The 22689-nt window shown below is 41.2% G+C and overlaps 1 protein-coding gene across 1 annotated transcript in view; it reads right to left on the bottom strand.

The window, feature by feature from the left end:
• Window positions 1-21669, bottom strand: part of KCNN2 (potassium calcium-activated channel subfamily N member 2) — a 71405-nt gene extending 49736 nt beyond the window's left edge. Inside the window, exons 1-2 of the mRNA XM_082075610.1 lie at window positions 20456-21669; window positions 20076-20171 (exon numbers count right to left, since the gene is read on the bottom strand). Coding sequence (XP_081931736.1) covers window positions 20076-20171; window positions 20456-21559 — 1200 coding nt within the window. The 5' untranslated portion in view covers window positions 21560-21669. The remainder of the gene's footprint in view (window positions 1-20075; window positions 20172-20455) is intronic.
• Window positions 21670-22689: the final 1020 nt, after the last annotated feature.

Genomic DNA, 22689 nt, shown 5'->3' with positions numbered 1-22689 from the left:
GACATTACTACACCACTATGAACTAAAACAAAGCTTTGGTTAAGACAAAAATAAATTTTTCACTCATTGTTTTTAAAACTGTACATGAAACTGAATTTTTATATATTATTTACTAAGAATTCCTCATATTTTCTGTAACTGTCATTTCTGACAAAACAAAACTCTGGGCCAATTAAGCCTTGTCCCTTCGAAATCAATTGCTTACTCTAAGTTCATAAAATTGAGAAAAATTTATGAAAGCATTTTCAGAATAGATATCTAAAATACAATTGAAAATGCTTTCTAAACTGCAATGTTAACCCTGCTCTAGAGCATATTCATGCTTCAGCCAGGGTGATATTATAGTTTTATTCAAGCTTCAGGCATCGATACAGATCCATGTAGAATGCAAAACTACATGAGAAAAGGCAGAAAGACTCAAAAATATATCTTGTAGTGAAAATCTGAAAAGCAAAGACCAGCAAATATCAGAGCAGCCCAGGCACCAGGCGGTGTCTACCCATAGCTGAAAATTAAATGTGCATGTTGGTTCTTGCACAATCAAGGCCTTCCGTTTGCCACTCAGGAACAAAGGTACATAAACATTTTATACTGTTTAGTAAATCTTGTTCCTGATTATTTACTAAATAAATAATTAATCAAACAGTATTTGTCACTAGTGGAGAGTTGTGGTATGCAAGAAGATGCTAATTGGCAACTTTTCAAAAAGGAACGTAACCCGTAATGATGAAGAAGATACAATCTCAGTGACAGGAGAAGACCTCATCACTTCAGCTATAGTCCAAATCAGGCTGTTCAGTAAACAGGGTAGAGGAAATAAAAATTCTTTTGCAGGACTTTAAAAATTAGATTCTTCAAAACTAATGGGTGAAAAAGAAAAGTACACAAAGAATGTGCTCCTTAATGTAAGAAAAGTGTTTTAACTTATACACATATACACAACCAAAACCCCACTCATCTGCACTGCTCTTTGACCCCTTCCATCTTTTAAGAGTTTAAAAATACAAGCCTGATCTCTCTGTATATTTTAGAGATCAAAAACATAGTCAACATCTCCTCACAATACATTCAGTTTATCTTTCAGAAAATTGCTCCAGTCATTTGTTTAGGAACGTGATAACCACAAATTAATCTTTATTATAGTTGAACTGATACTAAAAAAAAAGTTAACCATAGTAAGAAACAAAACAAAACCAATTTCTGTCTTTGTGCACCTGTTTCTCATCCCTTTATCTTATTTTCCTTCATCTTACTATATTGGGTGTCAGTGATAAGGGTTTGGTACTGGGAAGGCTGCAGGGGTGGTGTCTGCAAGAAAAGATCAGGGACTGATCTGCAATGGACCAGCTGCAGGACACAGCTGAGCTCATCAGTGAGGCTAGTGGTACTTCTGTGAAAGCACATTTTAAAAAGTGTAAAATGCTTCCCAGGCAGTGAGAAGTGAGGGAAAAAAAGTGTGAGAAACAACCCAAGAAATGCTAAGGTCAAAGAGGAAGAAGAAGTGGAAGGAGGTGCTCCAGGCACTGGAACAGAGATTTCCCTGCAGCCCATGGAGAAGACTATGATGAAGAAGATATTTCCCTGGAGCCCATGGAAAGGACCATGCTGGAGCAGATACCTACACTGCAGCCTGTGCCAAAGCACAGTGGGTATTTCCTGAAGGAACTTCTACCTGCAGAGAGCCCACACTGGAGCAGATTCTCCTTGCAAGAACTAATGCCCATGGAAGACCCATGCTGGAGCAGCTGCTGGAGCAGCTTTAGCCTGAAGGGCTGCAGGCCATAGAGAGGACCCACAGTGGGGCAAGGGAAAAGCGTGAGGAGGAAGAAGTGGCAGAGACGAGCTGTCATGGACAGACTCCCATTCCCCATATGCCCTGTGCCACTCATGGAGGAAAAGACAGAGGAGCTAAGAATGAAGGAAAGATGTTGAACCTGGGAAGAGTGGGGCAGGGAAAGGTGTTTTAGTTTTTGTTTTTCTTTCTCACCATCCTACTCTACTTTTAAATGGCAATAAATTAAATTAATTTTCACCAAGGTGAGCCTGTTTTGCTAGTGCTGGTAATTGGTAAGGGATCTTCCCAACTTTATCTCTACTCGTGAACTTTTTAAGCTTCTCTCCTTATTCTGTTGGGGAGGGAGTGTGAGAGAGTGGCTGGGTGGGGTCTGGCAGCTGGCCAAGGTCAAGCCACCGCACTTAGGTATAGTTCAAGGAAAGAATTCCACTGCAATACTGTTAAAGACAAAGAAACACAATGTTGAATTAAGCTAAAAAAACACTCAGTGAATTCAATGCATACAACACGAGCAGATACACTTTCTTTTACCTGTGGTCATTCTGCACACTTTGAATACTAGATATGTGAATTGATACTGGAAGGCCAGTTTATATATGTGTATATGCATGTATGTATTACCAAAAGAGTGCTGGTTTGCAATTAGCAAACATACTACTTGGTACGAAGGACCAGACTTTCAAAGTACAATTAAATTAATGAGCATTCCCTGAAAATAAAACAAACAAGTACAGTAAGGCTCAAGTGCATTTGATTCTTGTGTTAATTAATTCTGTTAATTAATTCTTATGTTAATTAAGCCTGTTAATGCTATCGGTCAGATCAGAGAAGTGCTACATTAGTTATGAAAAGGTCCAGGTATCTAGAACACCTAGAATACAGATGAATAGTAATCAGTATCACAGTATGTTTGGGATTGGAAGGGACCTTAAAAGATCATCCAGTCCAATCCCCCTGCTGGAGCAGGAACGCCTAGGTGAGCTCACACAGGAACATGTCCAGGCGGGTTTTGAATGTCTCCAGAGCAGGAGACTCCACAACCTCCCTGGGCAGCCTGTTCCAGTGCTCTGTCACCTTCACTGAGAAGAAGTTTTTTCTCAAATTTAAGTGGAACCTCTTGTGTTCCAGCTTGATCCCATTACCCCTTGTCCTATCATTGTTTGCCACCAAGAAGAGCCTGGCTCCACCCTCGTGGCACTCACCCTTTATATATTTATAAACATTAATAAGGTCACCCCTCAGTCTCCTCTTCTCCAAACTAAAGAGACCCAGCTCCCTCAGCCTTTCTTCATAAGGGAGATGCTCCACTCCCTTAATCATCTTCGTTGCCCTACGCTGGACTCTCTACAGCAGTTCCCTGTCCTTCTTGAACTGAGGGGCCCAGAACTGGACACAATATTCTAGATGGGGTCTCACCAGGGCGGAGTAGAGGGGAAGGAGGACCTCTCTCGACCTACTAACCACCCCCCTTGTAATACACCCCAGGATGCCATTGGCCTTCTTGGCCAGAAGGGCACAGTGCTGGTTCATGGTCATCCTGTTGTCCACCAGGACCCCCAGGTTCCTTTCCCCTACACTGCTCTCTAATACGTAATTTCCCAACCTATACTGGAACCTGGGGTTGTTCCTGCCCAGATGCAGGACTCTACACTTGCCCTTGTTAAATATCATCAGGTTATTCCCCGCCCAACTCTCCAGCCTGTCCGTGTCTCGCTGGATGGCAGCACAGCCTTCTGGCATGTCAGCCACTCCTCCCAGCTTAGTGTCATCAGCAAACTTGATAATAGTACACTCTATTCCCTCAGCTTCACTGAAAAAGAGGAAGATAATATAAAATCTCTCAAATGCTGTGTGAGTTTCAGAATAAAAGAATAAAATAAAAACAGAGTTCAATATTTCAGTTCTCAGATACATTATCAAATACATGTCAAACTGGCAGTGGTTTAAAATTTCCTTTAAAGTTTCAAAATCTGCTGAAAAAAAGCAATGGTCTTTTGTCCTTCCTTTTTACGTACCATCTTTATAGATTTCAAAAAGAATTCTATATGTAGGAAGGCAATTCAAGAAAAATTATACCTTAAGTAGTAATTCAATTAAAAAAATGAGAATAGAAAAATGTGTAGTTAAACCTAGGCATTAAAATTTGATCTTATAATTTTAATAGAAGAAAATGTTACTTTAATCACTGAGCTTCAAAAAACTTTAAGATGTCATTATGGAATATATACTTCATAACATATTCGCCTGTTGGCAGAAGAAATCCTAACATGCTACAAAGAAAGAACTTTCTCAGTAGTGCTCAGTGGAACGGGTTATGTTTGCAGACACAGAAGACCCATATAAACTTCCCTTGACCTTAGCTGTGCCAATTTCTTGCAAGGAAAATAATATTTTAAAGTGATAATATCTTCAGCTCTCTTATAATGAGATTTAAGAGGTGAAGACATGGAAGGTAGAAAACACCAGAATTCACAAAGGACCATAGACTCAGTACAAACATTTCTATTAAATAAATATGTTAACAGTTCAGAATAATATCTATGAGGAAGATTTCATTACAATTCTGTGCCTCGAAATTCAATCTGTGATGAATATCAAACTCTCTGGAACAAATACGGGCCTCTAAAACAAGCTGTGAATATCAATTAAATTTGGACGTACCGAAATGACACAGAAATTAGTACAGGATTTCATGTACATTTTATATACTTGCAATTATGCAACCTACTAAATGCTAGTTTCACTTTTAATTTGGAAGATACAGAGCTAGTTGTGTGCACCTGTGTGCTTGGCTAGGTACATTTCCTATTCAGAAAGTGAGGAAGGTAAATGAATGAAGAAGAGAGAGAAAAACGGAACAGCACAATTTCAAGGCTATGTATACACTCTCTCAGCTGCTTTCAGTTGCTCATGGTATAATAACCATGCATTAATTTCAAGATACTAGTCTCCATTTGAACAGAGAATGATGCTAGCAATAAAAAGATAATAAAAGAGTGACCAAATCTTCCCATAGAACTGAGTCCTGTGCTCTACAGAGAAGGTCAAACTCCGGTCAAGGTCAAAGATGTTATGCCTGTTCATAGATTTTAAATTTCTTATAATTATTCAGTGTTGAAATCCAATGAAAGTACTTCATCGGTGTTCTGCAAGGTTCTTCAAACACAAAACTCTCATATACCTGCATTCTATATGAGAAATTTTAAGGTTATTTTCACCTAAAATTATGCAGTGTATTTCCAGCATGTTGTATGTAAATAAGACATAAATCAATCTTTAACTTCAAATAAACTTAATACTTTCAATGCCATACAGTAAAAGCATAAAAAGAAATATATTATCACATATATTTATACAGGTATGTGTATATTTACATAACACTTTGTTAAATTCATGTAACACCAGATCAGAAAAACTGAAACACATTCAAAGCAGACAGATTGCACACAATGACAACTTAGATCAGAGACTTCCTGAAGCTACTTAAAACAAAAGGAGAAAGTTAATTTTGTAAATCATTAGTATATCAAAACAGATTTCTAGCAGGCTATCAGAGGATGTTAGTGAATGCACAGAATAAGGAAACTAGCCACTTTGTAAAAATGCCTTTACAATCCAGGTAAAAGAAAAAAAATCTGAAAACTATCACTACCTTGCTATAATACTGTGGAGATACATTAACATAGGAGTAAAAAGGAAACAATAAATAGTAATAAACTAGGATCAGCTGTACTCCTGGAAGCATTCCTTGCAGAAGGGGAATCAACTGTACTCACAAACATACTGTTGCAATTGTTTAATTTAAAAATCCAAATTTAAAATGGTTAAATACCGACGCCACATACATGCTATAAAAGAATTGATGAGATTATGATTCAGAGTACCAAAGTAGAGCTGCTGATTTACCAAAATTTTTGGCCAGACATTATGGTATAGTTTGTAGTCCCCACAGTATTATTTATACAATCAGAAAGACTATTATGGCACCCAGAGAGGAAGAAGATACTGCTTTAGTCTCACTACTCCAAACAGGCAAGTGATTCTCTCACAGTATTCTGTTAAATAAAAATGATGTAAAGCCATATGGCAGTGGGAGATAGATATTTCAAGCCTTTAACAAAGTTCCCCCTAACTAGGGGATGAAAAGGACCTTCTTTTATCATCAGAAGGCACATAATCAAATAGGCCTGTCCTTCACCACAGAGAGCCTGCAGCAGTTCCTGAGGGCTGCTGTGCCCCTCATCCTAAATACAACACCACAGAGCAGATTCCTTGGTGTGTTTAAGTAATGTGTGAAGTCATGAGGCATCAAACACCTTCTGCATGCAAAGTACAGAAGTCAAAGGGCTTGGCTATCTTATATTTTCCAGAATGTTTCAGACCTACAGAGTTAAAAACAAACTTTCTAGTAAGTCGTTAGATGTGGATCTGCAAGGTCTTCTGGATATAGCACTTTACCAAGTGTAACATGCTTGTATCATTAAAATGGGGAAGCTAGACTGCGCTACCACTTATACGTGTATACATGCATATACTGCTCCCCGCCCTCCATTATAAAAATGCCGCTTTAAACAGAGGATTGTAAAAGTCCAGTACTTAGCTTCAGCACGAAAGTGATTACTTGCGTAGTATATTTATTTAAATTTGGCATCTCTGTGCAAAATGAATTTTTCATCATTATTGATATTTTGCCATAAACACAGTGTATGTCAATGCATGTAAAGAAAACACCATGTTAATGTGTGCTGGTGGCTCAAAAAACTTCGTTCAAAGACTGCATTTTAATCTTACTATCTCAGGAAGACAAGCATAAAAGAAGCTCAAGCCATTTATAGTCTTTGTGAACAATATTTTCAGAAGTGCAGCATCAAGAACTCCACATGAAAATAGATCTGAATGATACATCTTAGTTACTCTGACAGACCACAACCATTTCAAAAAACAGATATGTGTTAAACAACGGTCTTACCAGGTTTGTCTGTATCTACAGCTGTGAAAGAGCTTAGCCCCCCAACAGCCTACAATGACAAAAGACCATTATGGCACTCAGTGATTGCTGGGAAATATGTAATTTCTTTTCGTATAGGTTTCTCCATATATATGTATGTGCTCCAGGGAACCAACGAAGGTAGGATGTTCCTAAAAATGCCATTCTTTCTACCCAGTAACTTTCTACACAGGTAATAGTGTTAAGAATTTAAATCCAAGGACAACAAAAGAACAAAAAGGATATTCCAAGATATCAAGATTTCTTTCCCAATGGTATGGAGAAGAAGTCCCCGAGAAAAGCATAATTATGCATCTAACTAAAAATCATCACAAACTTATAAATATATAAAAAATCAATATAATTAGATAATAAATGTATTATTATTAATAGAAATGTCTGATTAAAAAAAGGTTAATATCAAAACAAAAGGTTTTTTACTTGTATTATCTTTTATTATTTCAAATATATTTCACAAGACATTCTCATAATTTAATGTTGTTTGGATTCTTGCTGGAACACTCACAGCTGAGCTTCCTCAGATCTGTAATCAAGAGGGAGATATTTAGGTATATGAACTGTTATGAACCTTTGAACCAAGTTAGAGGTCCAGAAATAAAAGTTCATCACTCAGGGTTACTATATTCATTTGAGATACTCAGTAGACCCAGCAGTAAGTGACTGAATTGATCAAATAGGGAGTTTATACAAAGCAAATGTCCAAGACAGATACTTCTGTGTTTTAACAGTATTCTTAATTTAACAGCTATTCATCATAGCAAAGCTTCAGATCCCACCCTCTCCACCTGCTTAAAACACAGTAAGTGCCTTAAGTTAACACAGGTAGAAGGCTTCCATCCAGCACCAGTAGTTCCCAAAAGCTTTTGTGACTGGGGTTGACAGTCAAAAATGTTCTCCAAGCAGATACAGAAGGAGCATGACTTAATAAAGCTCTGAATAGCACTTAAGTGCAAGAAGAATAACAGAGAAGGAACAGTTGAGATAGGTCTCCTACATAAACATGCAAAATGGGAAAATGGGACCTGTTGACTAAAATAGCATTAATCTTGTCTTACACTGTTTATTATTCTGCTATTTAAAAACCAAGGAAGAAATAACAAAGAAAATAAAAAGAATATGTACATTACTGCATAACAGATCTATTTGCTACAGAACGCACTGTGTGGCCCAGAGCAATCCAGAATAGCAGCTTCTTACAATTGACAGAGATGGAATGAAAAAGACAGATAGTTTTCAACAACAGCTTTTTTCCACAAGAACCTAAGGACTGAGCAAGGTTATTCGGATGCAGCAAGTCCTTAGGAAACATTTCAGCACCTAACCTAACCTAACCTAACCTAACCTAACCTAACCTAACCTAACCTAACCTAACCACACAACTTGTTCAGAACCCAACTTCCATCAGCTACCACTCCACACTATCCCCTGCTTTTGCCAGCCTGCTCTGGCTCTCTCCCCCTGTCAAGAAGTGCAGCAGGACATGGGCTTTATTGCATCTAAAAGGAAAGCTGCAAACAAATAGTGAATTAACTGCTTACGTTCCTGTTGCACTTTCACAAATATAAACAAATGACCGCAGTGAACAAATTACCACGCTAATAAAATAATCCCAAAACAACAACAAAAAAATCTCTTTAAAAACTTTTTCTGCTGTTTTAGGTCTGCTACAACTACTACACTGATCTTAGCAGTAAGGGGATGGAAACACTGACTTCAAAGTTAGGGATGAATTCGGTTTTGCACTGAAGCAGCAGTTCCAAAATTTCTTACGTGAAGAACACAGCACATCTTCCCACAAAATAATTGTGCTATTTTATACATTTTAGAAAGCTTTTTTTTTAAGAAACCTAGTGGTCTGTTATATTCTTCTCCATTTCAAGTACCTCAGAAAGAAAGTAACTTTGATTCTATAATCTTCTTGCTGAAGTAAAACTCACTGTGGAGAACTATCAACATTTCAATATTTTTTATGTTGTTCACTTTAAATTATTATTTTACAATTCTTCATTTAGGATTTGTTTTTCTTCATTCAGTACTAAAAATAATTTGTTCTACAGATCACTGCACAAAGAAATGCCATCTCCCAAAATGGCTGCCATCTGCCACTGTTCCCAGTGCGAGAAAACCCTCTTTCTCTTCAGGGATGATCAGCTTCATTACTCCTAGGAAAACTGGAACCGATTGAAAAGACAAATATGTATTCTCTGAAGAAACTGGCGATGTTTTTGCAAGTGAATAGGGGAAACAGAAGTTAAAGGAAGAAACATTGAATCTGAAGCGAGATAAAGTGAGCTAACTCATTCATTCTGCCAAAGGGGTACACAAGTGATTCTAAACTTAGGAACTTGTTTTTAAGGAATGACTTGATACCAACACATCATACACACAAGAATCTATCTTCTCAGTTCTTCCTTTAGTGTTTATTTTTGACATAAAGACTTCAGGTATTTGGGAAAGTTTGCAATTTTTTTTAAACTGGGCAGATTTTTATTTAACTAACAATGGGTGAACACATATCGGCACCAGAGGAATTACAAAGTCCTTGTAGAGTTTTTACTGTCTCAGAAACACTGTTAAACTAGGAACTTCATTTAAGGCTGTGTTTAAAATAAATCTGAATACAGAAATGCAAAATCTAAGTATTCAAGCGTTTTTCTAAGGTATGGCCAGATAAATAAGGGAAACTAGGAACTGGGCAGCAGGAGAGGCAGAGTGGAGTTCAATGTACTTGTGGATTTAAAAATCCTAATAAACATAGCGACACACTAATCCTAAGTGTATAGAGGCATCCCTGCAAGAGCTGCCTCTGTAATCCACCCTGCCAAGTAAAACTGGGAGGGAGTGGCAATATGGCAGCTATTTAGTTAGTACTTGTTACTCCTGAAGGCCTGAAGTGGGGTTCTGGATAAACCATGCAGCAGATAAAGTCTTCAAACTGCTTCAAAGATTAAGTTAAAATATCTCTAAGAAGGGCAACTTTCAACTAAAAGTTAGACATAGGCACGAGTTTCTTTACAGGTATTTAGCTGTTTTCCTTTATAGGTAAATACTGTTTTACTTGATCACTACCAATTACAACTGCAGGTGCTTCCTCAGAAAACAAACAAACAAAAAGAAAACAAACAAAACAAAACAACCAACCAACCAAAAAACCCACCACCTCCCAAAAACCCCAAATCCCAGCATATTCTGTCAAACACCTCTTAGCATACACAGTTCTTGTTGCTGCCCCATTAACTATTTTAATGTTACAGCTTTGTCAAAGTTGTCTAGTTTACAGTAGCTCTCTCATGTAAAAGATGCTCTTGCCTCAAAGCTACTTTTTTTTTAAGAAGCCTGCAAAGTAAATACACAAAACAAGTCTGCACTGAGTCCCTTACCTTCCACGTTTTAAACATAAAATTGCTATTAATAATATTTTACAAAGCTTAATTTTCACAGCAGTTATGCTCAATCGGACAGTCCATGGCAGAAAAAGTCTGACGTTCAGCAGTTAACACAGGATAATACCAACCACAGCATACATAAAAAAGTCACAGATGAAATGCGCGACTTATTGATTTGGGATGAGCTGATATCTCTGATCACAAGATGGATATAAAAAAAAAAAAAAACTAACACAACAACAAACTGTTCATCTTTTTATTTTCCTTCTGAGTGTCAAATGGCAGATGAAAAGAACAGTCAGCCAGCTTACAGCCACATTGGTAAATTTCTCATCTGGCTTTGCTGCATCCCATTCTGTTGCTGGAACATAAACCAAAGCCTGTTTTCCTGTCTGACAACCAAATCTGGAAAGCGGACTAGACTGGACTATCATTTTTTAACCCATTTTTCCATTAAACTATCTTAAAACTATACAGAAGCTGAACTGGGAATCCATCAGGCCGAGCACTGCTCTATCTTACCACATAAGGATGTAGTTATTCTAAACTATAATCCTGCAAACATTGATTCTGATTACAACAGAATGCAAGTTATTAACTTTTACCATGAAGCCCAAACCTGAGTGAGAACAAAAGGAGGGGGTGGGCTTAGTGTGAAGCTACTTTATCCATCACACCATTCACAGTAGTGTTCAGTAGTAGCTGTCACAGGGTAACTTTTTGGCTATACTGGAGTATGGATGGATGAAAACTTCTCCTGTATCAGCCCATTTCTTATGCAGAGCCCAGGAACAACTCTGGCCAATATTCTACAAGAGATCTACAATCAAAAGAACCCACTACAATCTGGGTGTAGCAGCTGCATGGCCAAAACTGAATGTTACATCTATGGCAGAGAGCAGTTCAGTGGGCAAAGGAGAAGTTTGTTCATAAAGCAATGTCTGTTCAAGAGTTTCCAAGTCTTCTTGTAAAGGTATTTTAATAATGACAAAGGTGTCAAGGATCAAATCCTTAGCATATGAGGATGCTCTAAATTGAAAGACTCTAAAGATCCCACTAATTTAGATACTCATAAAGATTCCTTCTGAAGTCAAAACACACCTCAAATGTGCATGACTGGTTTAAAAATGGTAACTAATGCTCTATCAAAGAGACAGTGAGAATACTTTCGATGAAAAATTCATTAAACCTAGGTGCTATCAGTGAATGTTCAGTGACCATTATTACTGGCCGTATTTATTGCTTGTTTCATGTAGGAAACAATTTATTTTGTGCTGTCTAGCCACAACTGAACATTCAATCTCTCTCCCGTTTTTCAGACTGAAATCAAAAGTCCTATACCTATGAATTTTATGGATGCAATGGTACAGACTGAATCAAAGCTACTATGCAATTTTTAATTTTAATTAAAGATATGATTCATTCCCTTGCTGCAACAGATCTTATTCTTAAAGAAATAAATGCCATTCTCCACCTGGGATGAATCTCTGTTTTTTTAAGAGACTGAAGATGAAGCATTCCTTCCTAATGAGTTATTCTTGTGAAAGACACTACTGTCAGAGGTCAGGGGTATGGCAGGTGTGAATGTCTGCCTACACCTGTAGTAATGTTGCAGAAGTTGCAGTGCTGGAATAAACAATTTTAATAGGAATAAAATGTTTCATGAAGGACCACAACAGTATCTCATTAGGACATACCGTGGAGCACTGCATTCATTTTACATTGCAGTGTTTGGGACATCTGCTAAAGGAGGATGCTCTTGAAAATTATAGGCATAGCTGGATGGCAACAGTAGTGTCTTATGTATGTGACAAAGGACTGATCTGAGCATAAGAGTACAAGATAGACAATCCTGAGCTTCAAATGCAGTTATGAAGCCTTCCCAGGTTACTTCCACAGCACTTGAACTCTTGGTCTCAGCATTCCCTTTTGTACAAACATCATTTAAGTGACAGGGGAACAGAAAAAAAAAAAAAAAAAGTGAAGATTTGTCTAGGTGATTCCCTTCAACAATGAAAACTACAATATACATGCTTGTTATACATGTGGGTCCTTTTTTACAGGCTTAGACCTACACATCAAACCAGAGAACTGATGTATAATTGTTTATGGAAGACACACAGTTAAGCTCTAAAATACTACAATCAACAACAGTTATGCAGACTACAGGTAAGAAAGCTCAGGAAGCTCTTTACACACAGGTGACAATAAAATCTATAGATTTGAGTCCATATATATTTATTCCTCAATTATTTTTTATTTCAAATATGCTCTTTTACAAGCCAAAACTCTTCCTTTGCCTCTGATACAATCTTCTGAATACCCCGATTCAGTATCAAGCTATCATTACCAGCGACAGTGTTTTTTGCAATACAAATTACACCTGTACAGCCTTTTAACTCTGACCTTCATGGATCCAGCAGTCTTCAGTAACTGTGTGATACTCAGAATTCAATAAACAATTCTGTTGGTTAGTCACATAACACAGAACGCAGCTCTCCTCCATCCATCAGGATAGCAGTAAAGTATTAATAGGCATAAAAGTTTTGAAGGTGCCACTTCAACAGAGTGGGTTTTTCTTTTAATAAATAAGTTTCTTTACAGAAAAATAAACAAACAAACCACATGAAAACAAACAAACAAACAAACAACCCAGAGCAATTTACTCTTAAAAAGACTAAGAGTAGTGACTTTAAAATATAAAGATATTTAAGGCCTAGCCTTTGATTTTTACTTTATATGGAATTCACAAGGTCATTTCCATCTGTCATGGAAAGGCTTAGTTTTTGCTCAAAAGGAATTTAATTTTGAAAGGTCTGCCAGTCTCCACCAAAATGAGTGAGACAATTAAGCACCTCAGAAGATGCACACAACCTGCTCCAGAATTCATCGCTCTTCACTTCTTCACACCCTTTTGTTTTCAAACTGTCAATATAAAACTATGTTTACTAAGGACTGTTCTCGCATAGATGGAGCTCAATTGCATGGACTGTTCAGGAGGAAACAGCTGAATGAATCAGTAAGTTACAAATGCGTGATTCCTAGCAACTACATTAAAACAGCATTATATAAAATATTAACTGAACATTTTCAGTTTCAAAGGCCTAGGTTCATATACACCAGTTCAAAGTATAAAATGTTCATGTTTTACCACTTTACATGTTCTCATGGCAATCTCTTCTGATCTTCTGACCACCGTAAGAAGAAATCACTTAATGCAGCTTTCATTAAAATAATGGGACAAAGTCAATTTACACAATTTCATTAAAAATATATTATACTGTGATACACAGGTATTCCACATATGACATTTTTGAATGGAAGTTTTTCCATTCGCATTTTTCAATGTAATATAGTTTATGTTATTGAGGGGGAAAAAAAAAAAAAAGTGGTGGGTGGATGAAAAAAGTTAAATTAAATTCTGTGGGTTTTTTGTGTTGTTGTGATATCTAACTTTTCTCTTTTCCACAAAAGAAAGCTGTGGAAACTTCCTCACAAAATTGCTTTTGCTTCTGCATACTTATTTTCAGCTAATAAAGGAAACTTTGTGTAATGACCAATATACCCACCTTACCCGAAAGCTAATTACAATATCAATTACAGCCTCTTCTCTTAGGGGTAATTTACATCTTAAAAGGAGCTTCATAGACTTAGAGCAGTAATTCATCCTCTGGTAAGCGAGTGTGACAACAACTTTTATCACCAAAATCAAGGGTGAAAACAGCTGATTGAAGTTGCATGAAGCTTCTACAGAGCTTTTTAATTCTCTCAAGTCCTAAGTAGCACCTGGTTTTGGTCTTTGCTCAGAACAGACCACAAATATGTCTCAAATCAAATTGAAAGCCCAGAATACTACATTTAATAGATCACATACAAACCAGAACCAGAATCAAAAGAGCATTAATGGATGCTTGTCAGTCTTGACACACTTCCACATAAACTCAGGCAAACCAGAGCTGCAATCAAGTACCCGACAGAACTCTCTGATCTGAAGTCCCCGCATCTGACATGTACAATCCTTTCAAATTAAGATATGCATGCAGAATGCCTCTAACATTGTAGACAACAGTATCTCTGCTGATTTCATCTAAGCCACACAATTTATACAGCTCCAGAATCTGCTCTCTGGTTACAATGTTCTCCTCCAAGAGGGGCAATAACTTACCTTCTCACACTTCATTATGCACTACTATGTCTTGGTAACTTCTAACAGCTTCAATAAAAAAATGCTGAGAACAAAGGTGCATATGAATAGATAATCCTAAATATGGCCAGTCCAACATTCAATGTCCTGAGCATCAGGTACAACCTCCTCCTGCATTCTAATGGAGCCTGTTGGAAACAGAGGCATCTTCTATGTGTCACGTTAATGCAAAAGACCTCAGATCATTTTGGATGACTACCAATGTCAAAGGATTCCCTAGCGTGCCTTTAATGCCATACACGCTACAGTGTTGCGTTTCGGAGACAGAGCACACCCGTAATATTTACTGTATCCTGGATCAAAACTGCTACACAATGAGTTCTTTTCTCCCTGATATAAGGCCTATTAAAATAAATAGAAAAAAAAAAATCACTAATTCTCAACAGGCTTCAGATCAGAATAAAATTATCACTCAAAATTTATCTCTTGATTTTCACCCATTATTCAGCAGTCTTATTCTCTGTGCCCTTAATCTAACTCACTTGTTTCTGCAGCTGAAGTTTACAGTCTGTGTGTGCAATCCCTGATACCTAAGCAAAGGCAAGTGAGACCAAGCACAGAGTCAACAGATTGCCTACAAGACAGCTAATGAGATGCACATGTTCCACCCCACTGAAGACAAAGCAATAATATAGATAAAAACAAATAATTTGACCTGCAGAATACCCATTACTTCTTATGGCAGGAAGCTGTAAGGGAGCTTAAATTCAGATTTATTCAGGAGTGCAATATTTTTACTGCAGAACTTTCCACTGATGCCAGTAGGATAATGAAACTCCCGTGAACAGTGCTTATTGCTATGATGAACTCTGGAATATATTTGTACAATAAACAGGTCAAGATTTGTATTTATTGCCATTCTTTGCCATTTCCTAATACTGCCTGTTCTATTTCTTCACGTTTTCAGGAACAGGGAAAGAAGAAAAGACTCTTGATTTCAGCAAGATATTTGGGCTCTCAGCTACGATAAATTTCCATAAAGCTAACTAAGACTGAGAGTGTTTTACTCCAAATCAATTAGTCGCACATTATTTTCTCACCACTTCAGAATCATCTAGGGACTGAAGGTGCTTTCTTCCTGGAGCCCTGGGAGGCTCTCCTGTGAAAGAAATGGTTTAACCTTAACCTTGGGAGTTTGCAAGGCTTTCCACAGGTGTTCTGTGTAAGTATGAACTACCAATACATTTTAGAAGTGGTTAGAAATAACAACTGACATAGAGAAAATTTAAAAATAAAATAAAATATAAATATTTCTATTCACTTCTACCAAATAGCAACAACTCTACCAAATACCAACAACTTTCATGTTTCTGCATGAGTGAGAGCATCTGTATCAGGGAGAAGGAAAGAGGTTCAGGTTAGCAATACTCAGGTTACTATTATTCAGGACAGGCAATAGAAGGGTAATGTTTATTTACAGAAGGGATACACTAAGCAGTCCAGCATCAAAGCAGAAGTGTTCCAGTGGATAAATTCCTTCAGTGACCACCATCTCTCAAGAAGTATCAGGATATGGTATGCCTCCTACTGGCAACCTCAGACGTTTTTTATTTTAATCCCTTGCTCTGACTCATACAAGAAAGTGCGGTAGAACTTCAGGACTGCATACTTAAAAAAAACATTTCTATCTCCAGCAGTACTAGAGAGAGAAGGAGAGGTCTATTTTTCAATAAAGGTAGAAAAACTGCAGCTTTTTAATGTAAAATGCCACCCAAAGCTTTCTTAAATTCCACCTTCTTTTTTGATCTAACAGCGAATTCCGCTAGAGAAACATGGAAAGGAACAGTAAATTGTGTAGGAACTAGAATTTTAACCATGTTCCATGCTGCTGCTTTAATTATGTAAAACAGTATTAAGTAACAAACTGTTTATGCATGAAGTGGATAATTTACACATCAAAAACTATTATGATAATTGGATCATGTTATCTTCTTAGCTCTTCCTACCTCTCCTTCTTCAAACTCTCAAGTGGAGTAATAGTCAGAGAAATACCTGTCCTAGGCTGGGGTGATGATGAATTACATTTTTCCCATTGATCTTGCAAACACAGGGCACTTGCTCTGAAGAACTGGATCAACAACCATACATGCTTGGGGAGAAAGCAATGCGTATTTCATAATTTTCCAAATGTGATGTTCTTAACACCACTATAGGCATGACAACAATGGACTAAAAGGAGAACACACAGATTTGGGGTTGATCCAACATCGCCACTGTTGTTCATTTGGAATTTATTTTTTTCTAGGAGGGGTGAAGGAAACTTACTTATAATTTCTATCCTCTTTCCTGGAAATTATAATGTAAGCTATGAACTGTCATTTAAATCCACCAGGTTTCATTTTACTTTTATTATACTCTTTGCACTAACACTTATTAAATTGAATAACAGCTCCTGCTTTATTCTTAAAGTGACACAGAAAAACTAATACAGTGAGATCACTGAAAACCTATTTGACAAAAATACTTTAACATTTCCAGTGTATCACAAAACTACACAGCACCCATGCAGTAATTCTGGATTAAATACTGCAGCTGCACCCTTCTAGAGACTTCGGTCCCTCAGGTGCAGAGCTCTGGGCAAGTTCCCGGGAATTCAAAACCAAAGCCCGGCTGCTGGCGGGTCTCGAACGCCGGGCTGCGAACTCTCTCCCAGGGGGAGCTCACCTGGAGGCGGGGCGGGCGGCCGCCCCCGCCGCTGCGGCTGCGCGGGGCCGTGCCGACGCGCGGAGCTGTCTGCGGTGCTGAACGGGCGGCGGAAAACCTCCCCCCCCGCCTCGAGAGGAGGAAGGTGCTCCAGGTCCTCCACTGCCCGCTCGAACCGGCCGAAAGGACAAAAAAGAAAACTCATCTGTCTCATGTTCACAGCTGCCGGGAAGAAGCCCTGCAAGTCTTTATAAACTTCCCTTCTAACTCCCTTAAAATGTTCAGCAGGTCTGCGACAAGCAAACTCCAGAGCTTGGCTTAACTGACTAGCCGACCACCTTCAAAGCGAATCATACCGGCAAGGTCATTCTAAAGGAAAGACTAGAGTCACCTGCTGTGCTGCTAGCAGAGCCATAGACTTGCTTGCAGCATGGCTGTTTGGACTTCCTACCAATAAATCAAGGTCACAGACTACTGAAAAGAACAAGATAGCCCATTTCCGTTTGCAAGCATTTTAGACCACCAGGAGTTTCTAAATATTACACCTGCAAGCAGTAATAATTACTAAACTGTCATGTTTTTATTTCCCAACATATTTTGTCTCATGCTTTGTGGAAAAATCCACTTATATTTAGGTTGGTTTACTTGCACCTGAGTATGAAACATACCACACTGCAAGCAGTGACCTTCTTCTGTTCTACAGAACAATTTTTCTTCTATCAATGAACTCCTACTTATTTACACTACACCAGTCTAAACATGCTTCAGAGAAGCATTAGAAAGGAATGTTCAAACTTGAACAGGATTGACAAATAGCTGATGCAAACAGTCCTCCAGGACACAGCCAACCATCTGTAGGCATGATTCTACAGACCTGATTCATTCTACTGTACACGGCAGGATATTTCCTTGAATTAAAGGCATGTGGGCCTCCAGAAAACAGTCACCTTTAAAAATTGTTTTTTAAACATTGCATTATCAGGGTTACAAAGTAGTTTCTTTGGCCTGGAGAAAATTCCTTATGCTCCTAAGCCAAAGTATGTTAAATGTACTCCTTTTCACATGTCAAGTATAACATACATTTCTGACTATAGGTGGATATAAATTTTGTTCTGCATATTCTTCATCTTATTTTTTAAAAGTCAAGTGTGTGCACAAAACCAGACTGTGCCTAAGTCAAAAGGCTATCAGATATCTAATAGCTAAGGGTGGTACTACACCCTTTGCTTCTAGCAGCCTCCTTGAAAAAGAGAACTTCCTTTTCATTTTCAAGATGAATGACAGAAGTCATGAAGTCCAGGCCTTGCCTTAACTCCTGCAGTTTTCAGCGTCTCTCAGGCGAAAACATAGAATATTGCTGTTACAGGCAGGTATAGTCATGTTCTGTACTGTCAGGCAGCACTGAGAACGATATCAACCTTGATTAAATCATGCGATTGCATAACTCCTTCCACGTAGTCCCATACATTAGGAAGTTATTTAAAATTAACAATTAAAAAAATGCAAATAAACAAACAAAAAAATGGAATTACAACTTTAGTTCTTTAAGATAGTTTCTTTTCTGATCCATAACATACTCCTAAGGGAAAGAAAATCTGTAACCATTTACCTGAGAAAAAACACAATCAAATCTTGGAGTAACTACTCAGTATAAGCTGATGCATAGAGGGACCTACAATTAATTGGTTATCTTGCATAAAATTTTCAATTTAAAGCTTCTAGAAAATGCATAGAGTAATTAAAATGTTTACCTAGATTTTCTTTCAGCTTTGCTCTTCATGCCTCAATCCCACTTGTGGGAAGATACACCAGAGAAGCTGGCTCCCTCATTGCAGCAGCACCACTTGTTTGTTTTTATACAGATAAAGAAACCACTCCATTAGTACTCTAGTAGTTTACAAAGATGCTCTTTCACCAGAACACTTGTTCATTGACTACAATGTCATTAAACAGCTTTCAATATCTTCAATATTAATGCAGAGAAACTGGGTTCTGAGCCAGGAATAGAAGTTTTGCATATGCAAAGACTGCACAACAAGATCCAATTTGGCAAAGAGTCTTCAGTAACATTATACTTCTCTAACCTTACCCTAAGTAGGAGACTATGGTACCATTTCACATTGAAACTACAGCATTCATTTACATGGAAGCAGGGTACTATACAATTCTCAATCTTTTTTTTTTTTTTTTTTTTCTTTTACTGATTGGTACTCATGGAAAAGTCTTCTTTGCCCTTGAAAGCTGTCATTTCAGCTTGTAGCTCAAAGTATCTCTTAAGTAATCTGAAAAAGCAAAAGCATTGATGCACCTATGAGCAAGTTATTTTTACCTTCACAACTTTGAAATCTGTTCTAAGTTTCAGCTGAGCTGAATGCTAAATTTTAATTTATTGGTGAAAAAAAATTACAAATGTAATTAGAACTAAGTTCCTTGAACAAAAATCTGTGACAGCATTTGTAAGACTTATTCTGCATCTTTGATCATCACATTCCTCCTACCTTTTAGCCCTACCGTTCTCAACAGTTTTCCTCTGTCACATTCCTAGCGGTTGTGCGACATTAAATAAAACAAGTCAAACATAAGTCTTCCTCCTCCTTTTAAATATTCTCCTAGCATACACTCATATCTGAGACAGTGCAGTGAAGATTACATACCTTTCATGATGAAGATAATTAACCTTGCCGTCAAGAGAGAATGCACGGCATGAAATTTAGTCATTGGGAAACAAAAGATTGTTGCTGTACATCTGTTACAGAAGACAGCAGGCATGTAATAACTTCAGGGATAAACGATCCTATATCACAACTGCAGGCAACAGAACCTGGCAGGCAAAACTTCCTGGTGAATACATGCCCGCTGCGTTTCTCTCCAGGGCTGAGGTCCATTCACCGAACTTCAGGAGATGAGCAGGCAGCACTTTTGCTCTCTGAACCAGTGCGAAGTGCCCAGTACTTACCACCACTGTGCCCTTACACAAACCACCTCGCACCCCCAGCTATATAACAGCAGCACTCACCAGCCCACAGAAGGAAACGTTACCTGGATTTCCCTTGCATGGTACACGATAATGAGCCCAAGCAGGATAATCGTGGAGAGGCTAATAAGGCATTTCAGAGCGAGAGAATACAGCGACTCCTGCAAGAGAAAAGACATCACCGTCCCTAAGACCCACGGGCACGGGCCGCTCCCGCCCCACCACAGTCCCCGGGAGGGCACCTCTTCTAGCGGGGCCGGCGGCAGAGCGGGGGCCGGCGGCTCCCGGCCGCAGGGCGCGGGGAGCGCCTCGGGACGGGGACGGGACGGGGGACGGGCAGCCTCGCAGCGCTGGGGTCTCCGAGGGGCCGGGGTCGCCCCTCCGCGGGGCCATGGGGGCGGTCGGACCGGCTGCCGGGGTGGGCCGTGCGTGAGGTGGTGGGTACCTTGGTGTAGGCGCCCCAGGAGAGCTCGGTCTCGATGACCATGACGACGATGCCGAACATGCCGAAGATGAGCGCGTAGTCACTGAGGCGCTTGCGCTTCTCGAAGAGCGCCCGGCGGTGCCCCAGCTTGTAGCCGATGTTCTGGTTTTTCTTCTTGCTGGACTTGCCCCCGCCGTTGTTGGTGCCGCCTGGGCCGGGACCGGCGGGGCCGTAGAGCGCCAGGTTGTTGGAGTTGTTGTGCTCGGGCTTGGAGACCACGATCTCCGGGGCGGCGGGGGTGCCGGCTGCGGTGGGGCTGGAGAGAGGCTGCTGGAGCGGCTGCGACTCGGAGTCCAGCTCCTGTAGGTTCCTGCGGGACGAGCTCAGGTTGCTGAGCGGCCGCATGACGCCGCCGTTGTACCTGCAGCTGCTCATGGCTATTTCGGTGAAGGGGTTGCTCTCCCGGCGCTGCTGCTGCTGCTGGTGGTGATGGTGGTGGTGGTGATGGTGGTGATGGGTGCTGCCGCTGCTGACACTGCTGCTGGGGCTGGCTGCCTGGTGCTGCTGCAGGCTATGGCACTGGTGGTACTGGGGGTACTGGTGAGGCTGCCGGGACGCGCCGGCATGGCTGGAGGGAGTGAGCTCGCTGACGTTCAGCTGGCTGCCCTGCCGGGAGGAGGCGGCAGATGAGAGCGGCGAGGAGTGAGTCCGGAAGGCGCCCGAGAGGGGCGAGGAAGCGCGGAGCAGCAGGGGCAGGTTATCCCCCGCGGCTGCCGCAGCAGCCCCATAGTAGGCGCAGTTGTTGCACTGGAGGCATGGGCTTTGCTGCTGCTGGTGGTGGAGGCTCTGCTTGTCGTGGCCGTGCTGCTGCTGACAGTGCGGCGGCGGCGGGCGCTGCTGCTGCTGTTGCTGCTGCTGCTCGGAGCCGAAGCCCGCCGGGAACTGCCGCGGCGCGTCCATGCCGGGGCCGTTAAAGCCGCAGGAAGACCGGGCGGTGGTGCACCCTGCGCAATGCGTTATGGTCGGCAGGGGAGAGTCCTGCTGCCGCCACGAAGGGCCCATCCCGGCTCCCGTAGAATCCAGCCGCCGCGTCCGATTGGTTGGGCGGACCAAAACAACGGGCATCACGTCACCTGAGGGGGGTGACCGGCCGCGGCGTGAGGCGGCGGGGGCGGCGCAGGATCCCCCGCCGCCCCGCCCCGCGCAGGGATCCCACCTCCGCCCCGCCGCGCCCGCAGGTAAGGGCTGCCCTCGCCCCCCGCGCCGCCCCGCCCGTCGCGGGGAGCCCCGCGCTGTGGAAACACGGGGGTTCCCGGAGGCGGGGAACGCGCTGCTCCCGGGATCGCCCCCGACAGGAAGGGCCGCCGCGGCGGGTCTCCCCGGCTCCCCCCGCTCCCCGCCGCCGCTCACATCTGCGCCGTCTTCGGAACATGGGCGCCGCGCTCCGGAGCTGTCCAGCGGCGCCTCCCGCCCGCCGCCGCCCTGCAAAACACAGCGCCGCGCTCGCTGCCCGCCGCCGCCCTGGCGGGCCTGCGCCTCCCGCCGTCCGCGCCACGGCCTCGGGCCGGGGCCTGCGCGGGCCGCCGGAGGAAACCGGGCCGCGGGGATCCCTCCCCGGCACATGGCGGGAAGCGAGGCGGGGGGCTCTTGTGCCGGCCGCACCTGCCCGCTGCTGGAGAAGGGGCAGCCGGCCGGCGGGCTGCGAGGCCTCCGCCCGGGGCACTACAGGGGCTGGTTGAGGGGCTGGAGAGCTGCTCCGGCGGCTCAGCAGGAGCTTTACCGTGAAACGGGATCGGTGCCACTGAGTCGCTGCATCTGGCGCCGGTTTCCTGGCACGCAATGCCAATGCAGTCCTGAGGCTGGTCGCCTGCTACCATTTTGCCTTTTCCCCTTCCATCCTTTCCCTCCCAAACTCTCGCTGAATAATTCACTCCTGAAGCTCCTTCAGGCAGAGTGATGCCTGAACCAGGTAGTCTCTTTTCTGCATTTATTTAAGGGAAGATTCTTTAAGGGAAGAACCGTGAAAACGGTAAGTCATTTATGTTGTTACAGCTGTGCCATTCTTGTCAACTACCTGAGATTATAAGAGCAGTTCTTTTTTTTTTTTTTCAGTCAGGCAGCACTGTTTGTCTTGAAAAATCAGCTGCACAATTTTACAGCATGGAAGGTTTCCTTACATCTTTAACTTCTCTCTGATGTCAAAGATAAAATTCACTATGCCTTCAGCAGATAAAAGCCTACATCCATATTACTTC

Source organism: Streptopelia decaocto (assembly GCF_964273445.1).
Source record: "Streptopelia decaocto genome assembly, chromosome: Z".
Taxonomy (NCBI): domain Eukaryota; kingdom Metazoa; phylum Chordata; class Aves; order Columbiformes; family Columbidae; genus Streptopelia; species Streptopelia decaocto.
The sequence above is the reverse complement of the archived record's forward strand: the minus strand, read 5'-3'. Positions and strand labels throughout refer to the sequence as shown.